This window comes from Typha latifolia, chromosome 12 (assembly GCF_019914945.1).
Source record: "Typha latifolia isolate L0001 chromosome 12, TyphaL0001v2, whole genome shotgun sequence".
Lineage (NCBI taxonomy): Eukaryota > Viridiplantae > Streptophyta > Magnoliopsida > Poales > Typhaceae > Typha > Typha latifolia.
Genome location: NC_133097.1, coordinates 7,091,910 through 7,102,898, shown reverse-complemented (window position 1 = coordinate 7,102,898; position 10,989 = coordinate 7,091,910). Strand labels below are relative to the sequence as shown.

At 37.3% G+C, this 10,989-nt stretch overlaps 2 protein-coding genes across 3 annotated transcripts; both read right to left on the bottom strand.

The window, feature by feature from the left end:
• Positions 1–284: 284 nt before the first annotated feature.
• Positions 285–5,128, bottom strand: LOC140798931 (glutamate--tRNA ligase, cytoplasmic). Its single transcript, XM_073153024.1, has 6 exons — positions 4,861–5,128; positions 4,069–4,165; positions 3,819–3,972; positions 2,610–3,733; positions 2,074–2,538; positions 285–718 (listed from the first exon to the last, which is right to left on the bottom strand). The coding sequence occupies exons 1-6, from the start codon at positions 5,049–5,051 to the stop codon at positions 500–502; spliced, it is 2,250 nt and encodes a 749-aa protein (XP_073009125.1). The 5' UTR covers positions 5,052–5,128; the 3' UTR covers positions 285–499.
• Positions 5,129–5,935: 807 nt separating this feature from the next.
• On the bottom strand, positions 5,936–10,967 carry LOC140798766 (microtubule-associated protein 70-1-like). 2 transcript variants are annotated; one of them, XR_012110905.1, is made up of 11 exons: positions 10,321–10,967; positions 9,889–9,974; positions 9,730–9,795; positions 9,431–9,601; positions 9,157–9,327; positions 8,753–8,908; positions 8,517–8,663; positions 8,362–8,433; positions 7,704–8,258; positions 7,433–7,606; positions 5,936–6,329 (listed from the first exon to the last, which is right to left on the bottom strand). XR_012110905.1 is itself a non-coding variant. In XM_073152799.1 (11 exons), the coding sequence occupies exons 1-10, from the start codon at positions 10,550–10,552 to the stop codon at positions 7,436–7,438; spliced, it is 1,821 nt and encodes a 606-aa protein (XP_073008900.1). In that variant the 5' UTR covers positions 10,553–10,967; the 3' UTR covers positions 5,936–6,329; positions 7,433–7,435. The 2 variants fall into 2 exon arrangements, 1 of the variants encoding a protein (XP_073008900.1); XM_073152799.1 differs by having other exon boundaries at positions 7,710–8,258.
• Positions 10,968–10,989: the final 22 nt, after the last annotated feature.

Here is a 10,989-nt window from a genome sequence, read left to right as displayed (position 1 = left end):
AAAGTCCTAGCGAATTGAATTGACATATAAATTATCCGCTTTAATTCAAAATTAAAGACAATAAGCAAATTAGACTAACTCGACCTAGACCTACGTGGTCGGATCGTATTAATAGAATAATAAATTAGTATACTAGAAGAAACTAAATTAGTGTTTAGTTACTACATCAAAATAAGAGGCTCAATGTTGATTCATATTCTACAAGTGAACAGTGGCTTAAAGAGCATCTCAACTTTTTCCATCCAAAAATACATATAAAATTTTGATTGAAGAGAAAAGAACTCTTTTTCCAGAAAATTTTATCTCCAGATTACCACAGAAGTCAAATAACATAACTTCCAAAAAGTTGATAGATCCATAATTTGAATTAAAAATACACCCATGGAGTGATCATAAAATTACATCAAATTTCAGAAAAATGATGGATCAAAATTCCAATATAAACTTGATCAGTTTTATATAGCAATGTTGGATAATATAGTCATTATAGAACTGCCAGTCAGTTTAGAGATGCTTGCTGCCTACCATCTGGAATTGCGAAAAGAACAATCGGTTTTGAAGGTCGGAGGAACGGCACATCACATCTGAAATAACCTTTCCTTTCGAGCTGTATAATTTCTCCGCGCTTCAGGTTGCGCATGTTGGAATCTCCAAGGGCTGCAGTTTCTTGTCGTGTGCAGGGATTAAGATTGTCGATGAAGTCCTCATCTTCTTCAAGCTGTTGTTCAACCACAACAACCAAGTTCAATTGAAATGCACAAATATGCAAGTTTTTATAAAAGGGCATAAATAATTTGAAAAGTTTTCACCTAGAAGTAAAAGAAATAGCAGAAATACTGAAACCAACTGCTAACTTTGTTTTTTTGTTTTTTGTTTTTTCATTTTTCAGACTCATCTCCTCTAAGTTCTGATGCTAATTACCACCCCAAGTGTTTCTCCGCTTGTACTTTCTGGAAAGGAGACATGGAGACTAAATATTCCACTCTAATTCCTTAAGGTTGTACTTTGTGGAAAGGAGACAGAGAGACTAAATATTTCACTCTAATTCCTTATGGAGTCATCAAAGATTTGTCTACCTATACATTTTTGTGTACGTAGTTTATCATCTTCCATCAATGAGTGTTAAGAGTCCAAACTAAATATGCTCTCCTTCGCTTTATGCAACTAATGAATAACTTGAAAGCACCACATGCCATCTAACTTATCCTACACTCTGTTCCTACTACATATGATCCAATGCTCATGTTAATCCACATATTTCTTCAAGCAAAACAGAAAATCTTAAGAATGCTGAATTTAGAATATAACAAACAAAACATAGGTCAAACATGAGATGTGATTGCAACATCAAAAAAACTCTAATTGTAATATAAGTCATAGATCAAATACTTATCTTATAATCCTACATAGTGAGGTTTGAAAACATACAACAGAACTTGGTTTATGAACGACAAAAGCCAACTCACATCACTAAAGTGGCGTCTAATAAAATGGATCAAATAATTATGGCTCAAATCCATCCTAGATTAGCCCTTGAAAACAAATAAGTTTCACCATAGTCTATAAAATGTTACAAGATGTGCAATTATAAACCATCTAATTTGAATGCCTTCATCTCTCACATATGACTAAGGTGTCCAACACATAACTGATACGAAGGAATTAGACAACATGATCTTCAAGGAATATGATCTCCTTTAGTGTGAATTTGTAAAATAATCATTGATGGTGGCTCAAGAAACATTACATTTTGGTGATTTAAATAACCTAGCAGTAAACTAGCAGCATGAGAGATAATGAAATTTTACAATCAGAAGGCCAATAAATATTTCTTTTCAGATAAGATCTCTCTCTTCATGATTGCTTGAGATGATCATTATCATATCACAAGAAATTATAAATATATTGTCAAAGTTGGAAAATATTTGGAAGATAACACAACACCATAGCAGGTAAACAAGAAATAATCAGTTCATATACCCATGTCATAGCTCCAAACAGAAAATCAAATCAGTTAAGCCTAACATATCAGCGACAGTAACAATTGGTGAATTTAACTTGTACTCCACTTACCTTCTTCTTCTTTATTAAGTAGTCGAATTCAACCAATGAAAGTTGAACTAACTCCTCTGTATCAGGAAGCCATGTAAGCTTCAACTTTGTTGTTTTTACGGAGCCTTCAAGGTGTAGCTCTCCAATCAGATGAGTGATATTACCATTTTCCTTCTTGACTTCTCTTATGATGGCATTTCCCCAGTCCATTAAAGTTACCTCCTCACCCTCTGAGATGGAAATTGCATCACTATAGTCCAACCAAATTCTCTTTGTGAATGTTGTAGCCTTATTCCCAGCACCCTCATATTTCTTATGCCTGGGTATGATGCGCACAAATGGCTTTTCTGGACCATTGGTAAGGATCAAGATAACTCGCTGTTCTTCAAGCACAGCAGTATGCCTTGGACATATGGGATCAGTTATTTTCTTATTGATTGTCCACAACTTATCCCACTCCATAAGATTCAGATTTTTTGAAGCACCCTGGAAGTCAAAGAGAAGATAAAGTCAATCTATGAGAATTCATATATCAGCAATTAAACTTTAACAATCACCTGTTGAAGAATAAATTGTATGAGGGCCTCAATTTTCAAGCCTCTACGTACAATGCCTTGTACAGTGGGAAAACGAGGATCATCCCATCCCTCAACTTTCCCATTCTGGACAAACCAAAGAAGCTTACGCTTGCTAAGAAGGGTATAAACCATATTTAACCGGCTAAATTCATATATCTGGACTTTCCGCAATCCCATATCTCCAAGTATTCGATAATACTGAGCATTGCGATCATGATACTCACTTGACCGAAGGGCATGAGTTATACCCTCTATGGCATCAACAAAGGGGCAAGCAAAGTCATAAGTGGGGTAGACCTTATATTTCGAACCAATACGATGGTGTGCAATGCCATTATAACGGTAATAAACAGGATCTCGCAGTGCTTTGTTCGGATCCTGCATGTCCAGTTTGCCTCGTACACAGCACTGGATACCTCTTTCAGACCCTGCAATCATCTCTTTCCACAAAGTCAAATTCTCGTCCACAGTATTATTCCTACATTTTGACTCAATACCATCCATCCTCTCCTTCTGCATTTGCTCCCTAGGTGTATCATCTACATATGCTTTTCCTTTCCTAATCAAGCTTTCAGCCATTTCCATCAACTGCGGGAAGTAGTCTGATGTGTAAGTAACAGCATCGTATTTGATTCCCAGTGTTTCAATATCTTTTAAGATATTGTCAACAAACTCATTGCTTTCTTTTGAAGGATTCGTGTCATCAAACCGAATGATCATACGCCCTTGATACCTCTGAGCAAAGTATTGGTTCAGAAGTGCAGCCTTTGAATGACCAATGTGGAGGTATCCACTAGGCTCCGGGGCAAACCGCAAGCACACCTCTCCAACTTTTGCGCCAGGAAGATCTACTTCAAATGTAGAAGCACTTTCCTTTGCATTGGCCACTTTATTTGTCTCCGTACCCTTTGAAACGAGAGGCGAACCCTGATCGGCTCCCCTTTTGTTACCTGCAGGAGACTTTCCTAGCCCTCTCTTCCCAACATAAGCCGCTGTCACTTCATTTAGAGTATCTCCATATTCTTCTGCTATGCTATTATACCAACGAGCGAGATTTTGATATTTCTTAGATTTCCTTAAACTTTCCCATCTCTGACCAGTGGCTACAGGAAAAACAACAAAAGTGAAAACGCAAACAAAAATTGAATTCCAAGTTGGTTTTGGGAAAGAATAAAATTAAGATATTACCTGCAAGACCTGACCATATGGCAATGTCAGCAATTGACAAGCTATAACCAACCAAGAAGGTCCGGAGAGCTAGATATCCATCCACATGGGAGCAGGCGCCCTCAAATTCAGAACCAGAAGAAAATATGGGAGCATATTCGATCCATTCATCAATCTGTAAACAACTTCTCATAAATTATATATTCAAAGACAAAATCAACAAAGAAGAGTAAGAGACTTCATCAAGATAGACTGATTGCATGCAAAATACCTCTCCTGATTCAACGGCATCCCGCTGATAGAAGTTGGGAACTGCGGCAACCCGCCCAATATATCGAAGAAGTGTGTTGACTCCATGCAAAATTTTCCTGCATTGTTGGACATCCAACTAAAATCCGTATCTTGTAAAAGGAAATCAATTTTGTGATAACTATCCATCATGGAGCATATTATGGAACTATAACAAGAAAACTCAAGCAGACCATATAGCAAGAAAAAAGAATTTGAAGGAACCAATAGAACAAGAACATGTGCTGTTTGTCATTGAGATAAAACTTCAACTGAATGTTCTCCAAAGGGATATACCAGAAGAGGTAGCATAACTATGAAATAAGATCACCTAAAATCTCATCAAATTCTTAGAATACCGTGCAATATGCTTAAAAGATAAACACAGTGGTACTCATCAATCAGCATCCAAAACCAATACTTTGCAGGTAAGAATAACAAACTAACGCAATTATTAGTTCAACCATCAGGAAAACAAAATTATAAGGGAGAACAAACAAGACTAAGAAAAAAATACGAGAAATAACGCAATAAGACAACCATTCCTTCGGCCAAAGAATCGCCTTTAATATGTCGCACAATGTTCCATGATCAAATCAACATAAAAATAAGAGATTAACCAGTAGCCATGGTAATTATAGAAAAAAGAAACATAAAAAACAGCTCAAAATTGTTCCTTTACTGCTAAGACAACACCAAAACTTGATGTTTCTATCCATCCTATAGAAATCCGTTCATATCTATAAGAATGAGAGCCTGATGCGGGCAATCTCACCCGGAATTGAAGCGGAGGACGGGAGCGGAGCCCGAAGGAAGACTCGAGTCGGCGGAGAGCACGACTCCAGCGATCTTGGCAGCGCCGATTACCGAAAGCGGCGGGTTGTCGGCGGAGAACGCGACGGTCGCCGACTCCATTTCCGCCGCAGAGAAGCTTCTCAATGGTGGGAGAAGCGAGGGCGATACCATTCCCTAGGGTTTTACCTGGGCGACGCGTTTGGTGAACCGCATTCCGGTCCGATCTTTCGACCGCAATCGGTCCGGTTCGTTTGGAGAAAAAGCCCGCACAGCATCTGATTCAGGTCGGGTAGTGATCGATCGGAATTATTTTTGCTATATTCCCCTCGATCTATATTTGCATATTTATTCTCCTTGTCTTTTTTTGATAAATATTTATTCTCCTTAGAATCCATAATTTCGAGTGAACAAAGTTTATTATTTTATTTATACCTGTGCCAATCCTCTGGTATAAACATAAATAGTAAATTTGGAGAGGTATATAGTACTTCGTTATGGAACTTTAGTGGATTATATAGTTAAAAATCAATTTCGAGTGATATAGACAGACGTAATTATGTAAACCCAATTTGCATTATTAAATAATTTTACTATCATATCAGATATCAGTACATTAATATTGATTTAAGACATATGTCATAAGATCCGAAGACAAGCAAGAGTATATTTTTATTCCCAAAATTTTCAAATCTCAGAGATAGACAATTCTGAATCTAATCATCAAATGGAGAAAGAAGGTACTAATCATCTCTTGATAAGGTTACGACTGGGTTAGTTGAGTTTAAAGCTCACCAAAAGGAGCTAAGGTCAAAATAGCTCATTCATTACAATTGTTATTAATCTTTAGTGCTAAAATATGAGGCCAACTTCTGAAATATCCTATGCCTCTCACACAGAATTCTTCTACACTGGATCATTATAGAAAAGAAAAACAATTGAAGCTGTGAACATCACAATATAGGATATTATTATTCCATTCCTTTATTCCTTCTCTTAAATGAATGAAAATTCTAGATCAAGTTTAAGCTCCAAAATTGCTTAACAATCCAGTCCTGTTTGCTCTCCATGAACAAAAAAGTTATCATGGATTTATTATATTGTCGACTTCGTTATCATCTCTATGATGGTTTAGGAAACATCCATGATCTATCATCAGACTTAGGTACAAGTAGTTATATTCCAAAGATTTGTGTATATTGTCATTCTACAAGTTCATCAAGGTCACATAGCAGGGCCCGGACCCTTCCCTTTGATGGTGAGACAGCACAAAGTCAACCAAGCACAATAGATTCTGGCTAAACTTTGTTAATCGTATGCTCTGATCTCTCAATTCAACCAGCTGTCAGGAAATAGTATAGGAAATCTGGGGAAATCAAAGCTTTCGATCACCATTGAAATCTTCACGAAGAGTGAGATTAGCAAACTGGCATTTACCTACATGTGGATTTCCTGCAAATGCAGAAGATCAAAAGTTAGTATCAAAACTCAACAGAGGCATAGAAATGTTTGCCATTGTTGCTACCATACACGCAGTAAGGATCCCATCTCTGCTTCAGATGTAGAGTTGAATGAGTAAACATATCAAGGAAGAACCACTTCTTAGCTAATAATAGCATGGCCCAACAAGCAGGTTGTGAGTGGCAAAAAGAAAACTGAGAAAATCATGACTCTAGGCCTGATTTCAAAATAGATATTGCAACAACTTTGTAAGGCCGGCTCTGAGAAGAAAAAAAAGAAATGTTTGATTTTTAATGGAGAAATGATCAATAGATAAAGTCTGAAAGATGTGTTGAATCATGGTGATAAGTTTGTTGCATAACCATATTCTAGTGGTTTCTCGTTTACACTAACTGTCGACGAATTTCTAAGATATGTAAGGAAGAGGTCCAATGTAATAAGTTTGTTGCATAACCATGTTCTAGTGATAAGAATGAAAAAAAAGAAAAGAATAGAGAAAATATATCTACAGCTACTTACACAACTTTAGTAATGTCAGCAGCCAAAATGATCATTATTGTAGAAAGGAAAGAGGAGAAGATGGTCAATGCTTAATGGTTGAGGATGTTAAACATGCAGGAAGAAACACAGAAAATGGATAGTTGAGAAGAAAAGCTAGGCAGGTAAGAGGAAGCATTGCTTAAGAATAAGATGACATAAAATCATTTCAGATTGTTCTGGCATCAGCAGTAAGACACATTGTGAATCAGCACTGCAATCTGGTTCAGGTAAAATGTGCCACAATGGGAAGAGGAAGAAGAGAAATGACATTCTTGGTAGTGATAAAAGACTTGATTGATAGAAGATGATACACAGATATATTATAGATAAAACATGCCACACAGACACAGACATATATCTATATACACACACAGTGTGTATGTTCATGTATGTATGTCTAGATGTTGTACATATATATATATATATATATATATATATATATATATATAGACATGTAGAAGTTTGTGTATATATGACATATTTGAAAGCCATGGAATTTTTTTTACTTAAAAATAGCTAAATGCCTCTTTACATATGACATATTTGAAGGATACCTCTTAATTTTGTAGATTGTTGACCATTCCCTTCAGGCGTCTTGCTTTTAGGTCTTGCTCTTTCTCAACCCGCATAGCCACTACCTCTTTCTCAAGCGCAACCTTTTCTCTACGCAGCTTTTTCCTTTCTACCTCCATAGCGTTAGTCAGTGTATCGATTTTCCTTGAGAGTATCTAAATTATTATCATTTTCATCAATTACCAATACAAATGAATCACACTTCAGGGAACATTAATAAACTAATAATAGTAAATAATTTCTCTGACTGACCTATACCTCTATTAAATTGTCCTTGTCATTTAAGCACTGCTCCTTTTCATGGGATGCTTTTCTTAAAGCAATCACCTCCTTCTGCAAGATATCGTAAAAGACGACTGACACAAAATCATCGCCTACGGATTGTACAGGATCAGAGAGCTTCTTTGTGCTCGCATCATTTTCTTCACTGACTGATGTTCTGCTAATATTTACTCCTACAGCTTCTCTTACAGAATGATTACTCTCTGCATTAGCATATGTTTTTGATCTCAAACATTTTTCATCTGATGGATTGCCCCCATCAAAAGACTTAGATACTCCCTTTGTGTGCTTCAACATTGCACTTGACCTGCCAGATGATGTTGGTGATCTCATACTAGCAGCAAATGATTTCTGCGAGGAGATCCCACTTGACAAAGGACTTGAAGAAATATCAGCTCCATTTATAGAGTTACTTCGTGACAATGCATTAGGATTAGGAATGCTTCGCATGTCACAGCGGATCCCTGACTTCAGTGAGGATTTTAATCCATCTTCGACAACCTTCATTCGTAGTTGCAATCTTTCCTACAACCAAACAAGATGCCAAAGGACAGTCAATCCCATCAAAGGCCTTACATGCCAAGAGACTACAATTAATATAAAAGAAAAGATAAATGAACTATTGTACTTTGAGTTGCGCCTCTGCTTTGGCAGCACGCTCTGCTACAGAAAGCTTGTCACGAAGCTGTTGCATTTCACCCTTAAAAAAAAATATTAAGATAAAGATGAAACTTATAGGTGTTCAAATATGAAAATTTATTACAAGCTTGACACTAAAGGTACCATCAGAATACGACGTTCGTCAAGCCATTGCTTCACAGGCATAACTTTATCATTTGCATCTTTCCATTCATTAGCAATAACAGCTGCAACTCGATTTTCTGTAACCATTGCACGTGACAGTGTCCTCTCTAGAGTTCTTTTCTCCCCCTATACAAAGTACAATATGAACAGGAAAACAAGATGCATTGGAGAAGAACATAAGAAAGTTTACAGAGTATTGTTGTTAGGAACCGTACCTTTAGCTCGCTTACTTGGCGCTGATAATCACGTACAGCATTTGCAGCAGCAGCTCCTGACAGGAGAGCCTCCTCGAGTTCACGAACAGACTGGCCCAGCTTCTCGACCTCGGCAACCTTTTGGCGATAAATTTTGTCTAATATTTTATACTCTTCCTATCACATTCCAAAGTTAATTTCAGAAACTAGAACCTGAACAGCCATTATCATAATTCATGCTGTAATTGAGTAACATATGTATATATATGTATGTATGACTTGTCTTCTCCACTCTTTTAGCATCCTCTTATAGCTCCATGTTTGGGAACCAGAAAACTCCTCACGGTAGTCATAATGGCTATAAAGTTCAAAACCATCTAGATGACTATTTAATAAATAAAAAGAGAGAGAGAGAGATCACTCACCTGGCAGATTTCATTCTGTTTCATGAGTTCCTGGTTCTTGTTCTGCAAATCATCCACAAGAGCAGCCTTAATCTTCGCAATCTGAACTTCTCTTTCAGCTTCCAGCAAAGCTGCTTCCTTGGTTTTTGTTAGCCTCTCTAATGCTCTATTGTCATCCTGAAGCTTCAAAAGCTACCAAAGAAGAAGAAAAATTAGTTAACCTCTGACATTGTAAATATTCTCATCCGTACGAACCAGAAACCTCTTTCCAAGTCAAGTCAAGACAAGAACCCACTTCTTGCCTCAGGAGTTTGATCTCTGCTTCAAGTGGGAAAAGTATATCTTCTATCGGAAGTAGATCGTCATCTTTCTGAGCAGCATGAACTCGTCGAAGAGTTGCCTCTGCTGCAAATTGTGCTGCCAATGCTTCTTTCTTTTCATCATTAATCCTCTTAATTTCTAGGTTCTGAATACCAAGAAACATTTTAGAAACTCATTTCTGCTTATACTTTAAGATGCATTATATGGTACTGCACAAAAAGCAGCAGACAAGTTCTGAATCTAATGAAGAACTAACAATAAATTTGGCCACACCTTGTTTTCAATAGTAGCTTCTGATGCTTGCAATTTCTCAGAGATCTTTTCAAGCTCCTCAGTGACCTATTATTGCGTCACAAGATTAGAAAAGTTAATGATATATATATATATATATTGCAGCCAAATTCCAGTAAGTTATATGATAGTTAAGGTTACCTCAGCAAGAGCCTTATCTTTTGCTCGTTCTGTCAGTCTCAAGCCCTTAATCTCACTGTGAGCTTCAGCTAGCTCACGATCCTTTTCTGGGATAAATGAATTTTTTTGAAAAATAAAATCTTCATAATTCCTTCTCAAGAATCAATAATATTGACATGATTAATTAGCGAACGTGAACCAATTCGAGGCCATAAATCGAAGAATTCACTTAACCAGTAAAATAATAGAGATTAACATTATTCTTGTGAACCAAATCTAATTCCTATATTATCCAAATCACATCTCGCCCTAAATAAGATTTCTACCAACAACTAGAACTGTAAGTTATTCAAAAGAAAGAAAACAAAAAATATAGATGGGAAACACAAGATCACAACAATCTACACTCTAATAAAGGTATAAGAAGATTAAAGGAAGCAAAAAATGCAATACCTTTTACTTCGTTCTCGAGACGATTGAGCTCGATCTTGACGGGATCCGAGCCATGCAACAGATTGATGAAATCATCCTCCTCAAAACTCGATCTCTTCGAGCTCCGATTCTTCCCGCCCATCGGCCTCACCTCCATCCCCATCCCCGAGGTGATGCCCTCTTCGGAATCCATCCCAAATCCAAGCGACCCTCGTGGATAGAGAAATCCGCGATTCTCCCCAGCGTCTCCCATAATTCCGCAATCCGCGATCGGAAACAAACCTATCCTGGCTAAAAAATCATCCCCAGAAGCGATCGACCCAATCGGAAAGGATCGAGGAGAAAACAAACCCTAACTCGAGGTCCCAATAACTGTGAGCTCCTCACTCTCCTTGAACCTATCAAGAATGAAAAAAATCGCCTTTTTATTCTGCTGACTTCTTTTACTATTCCACTTCCGAGTACCCAATTGAACTGTATATACCCGCCAGTTCTGCCGACGGGACGAGAGATGGCGGCTCAAAGTTACCAAAATACCCTTCTGGGTCGACAACATCTACTCCGGGAAAGGCCTGGAATTAAGTAAATTAACACCCTATTTCTTGTGGCTTTGATGTTTGACCTCAGTTTCTTGTTGATTGATAAACCTAACATCAATGATTATGCTCTAGAAAGCTATGGATTTGAAAC

Coding starts and splice junctions, on each gene's coding strand:
- LOC140798931 (XM_073153024.1), bottom strand. CDS start 5,051: ATGGTATCGCCCTCGCTTCTCCCACCATTGAGAAGCTTCTCTGCGGCG. Junction 4,166..4,860: donor GTCCTCCGCTTCAATTCCGG/GTGAGATTGCCC, acceptor CCAACAATGCAG/GAAAATTTTGCATGGAGTCA. Junction 719..2,073: donor ACTTAATAAAGAAGAAGAAG/GTAAGTGGAGTA, acceptor GTTGAACAACAG/CTTGAAGAAGATGAGGACTT.
- LOC140798766 (XM_073152799.1), bottom strand. CDS start 10,552: ATGGGAGACGCTGGGGAGAATCGCGGATTTCTCTATCCACGAGGGTCG. Junction 9,602..9,729: donor AAGCTACTATTGAAAACAAG/GTGTGGCCAAAT, acceptor CTTGGTATTCAG/AACCTAGAAATTAAGAGGAT. Junction 8,909..9,156: donor AACAGAATGAAATCTGCCAG/GTGAGTGATCTC, acceptor GGAATGTGATAG/GAAGAGTATAAAATATTAGA.